Source organism: Condylura cristata, unplaced genomic scaffold, assembly GCF_000260355.1.
Source record: "Condylura cristata isolate star-nosed mole 26May11 unplaced genomic scaffold, ConCri1.0 scaffold00007, whole genome shotgun sequence".
NCBI classification, from domain to species: Eukaryota; Metazoa; Chordata; class Mammalia; order Eulipotyphla; family Talpidae; genus Condylura; species Condylura cristata.
Genome location: NW_004567108.1, coordinates 139690 through 141265, shown reverse-complemented (window position 1 = coordinate 141265; position 1576 = coordinate 139690). Strand labels below are relative to the sequence as shown.

Below are 1576 nucleotides of genomic sequence, written 5' to 3'. Positions count from 1 at the left end.
ATCCTTCTGAATTCAGGAAGAGTCCAGTCCGTGACCTGATGGCCTGCCCAGCACCCTGGCCCCCAGTCAGGGCATAGGCCCGGGCCCTGCCTTCCCGGCCCTGAGTGGGGTGCAGCCGGCCCCTGGCAGCAGTGGGAAGGGCAGCCTTGGGGACGCTCCCATGCGAGCCCGCTCCTGACCAGCCCTGGGAAGGCACCAGGCCCTGCAGATGGCCAGCCGGCGGGCCTGGGCCACGCTCTGCTGGACTCCGTCCGGGAGCCTGCCATCTGTAAAGAACACAGGGGGCCTGGGCCCACCCGTGGCCAGGCACAGGCCTGGGCCCTGGACCGTGCCGCCCGCCCGCTGTGGTGGGCGTGAGGCGGAGGGCGTGCTGGGACCGGGTCTGCTCTTGCAGAGACGCCATCATCACCACCTCGGTCAACTCCCTGACCAGCTTCTCCTCTGGCTTCGTGGTCTTCTCCTTCCTGGGCTACATGGCCCAGAAGCACAGCGTGCCCATCGGGGACGTGGCCAAGGATGGTGAGTCCGGCGCTCACCAGCGGCCGCAGAGCTGGCCCAGGCTCTGGGGCAACGGGGGCGCAGGCCGGGCCGTCTCGGGGTGCTGCTGGCCACTGGGGCCCGGACACTGCGCTGGGGGCGGGCGCCGAGGCGCAAGGCAGGTCACGCGGAGGCAGCCAGACCAGCCGCCGGCCACCTCGAGGCCCGTGCCAGACGCCGCACACCAGCTTGGCGGGTTTGGGGCACCGAGACACCTGCCCTGACCCGCCCGCACCCTGTCTGCACCCTGGTGGGAGGGGGCCGGGCATGGTGTGGGCCGGGGTGAGGACCGCTGGTGCTGGACGGCCAAACTCAGCCAGCCCGGCGCCGGCACCCACCGCAGCCCACACTCGGGGTGGCCGCGCCCTGAGCCAGGCAGCAATCCTGGGGACCCGCCCCTCCAGGGAGGCGTGTGGCCCCGTCCTCGGACCCCCTGGGGGCTGCTCCTTGCACCCGGACACCCTGCGGTCGGCGCCCCGCTGCGGCTCACTGCAGTCTGAGTTTTGAGTTGAGAGGGGGCGGGATGCTGGGGCACCCCGTGTGTGCCCAGCACTGGGGTGGCGGGGCGCACTGGGGCACCCTGCCCGGGCCCAGTGTGGGGTGGTGTGGGGCACTGGGGTACCAGCCTGGGAGTGGAGCTTAGCACCCCACATGAAGCAGGAGGCAGCTGGGGGCTCGCCCGCCCCCCCGGCCGGCGGGGAAGGGCCGCAGCAGCTCCCGCCTGAGATTTACTCTGCGGCCTCTGCCCGCCTCCTGCCCTTTATTATGATAAACAGCAATAAGGCAGCCCCTGCACCCCGAGTCTGCTGGGGCTGAGCAAATGTCAGCAGCTCTGCTCCTGGGGGTGTTGGCCGGCCAGAGGCGAGGGCGGGCCAGGCCCTGCCCAGGCTGGCCCTGCTGGCTCCAGCTTCGGCCTCACCGTGCCCCGGGCAGGGCTGGACTGGAGTGAGCCCCTGGTCAGAAAAAGTGCTGAGAGCCCCAAGTCCAGGTGCCCCACAGGCCGGCAAGTGGGGGGACAGCCTGCACGACTGGCCGTGAC

The 1576-nt window shown here is 71.3% G+C and overlaps 1 protein-coding gene across 1 annotated transcript in view; it reads left to right on the top strand.

Moving 5' to 3' along the window:
• SLC6A3 (solute carrier family 6 (neurotransmitter transporter), member 3) overlaps nt 1-1576 on the top strand; it is a 17573-nt gene that overhangs the window by 9236 nt on the left and 6761 nt on the right. Inside the window, exons 6-7 of the mRNA XM_012721731.1 lie at nt 395-519; nt 1471-1544. Of these exons, the coding sequence (XP_012577185.1) occupies nt 395-519; nt 1471-1544 (199 nt within the window). The remainder of the gene's footprint in view (nt 1-394; nt 520-1470; nt 1545-1576) is intronic.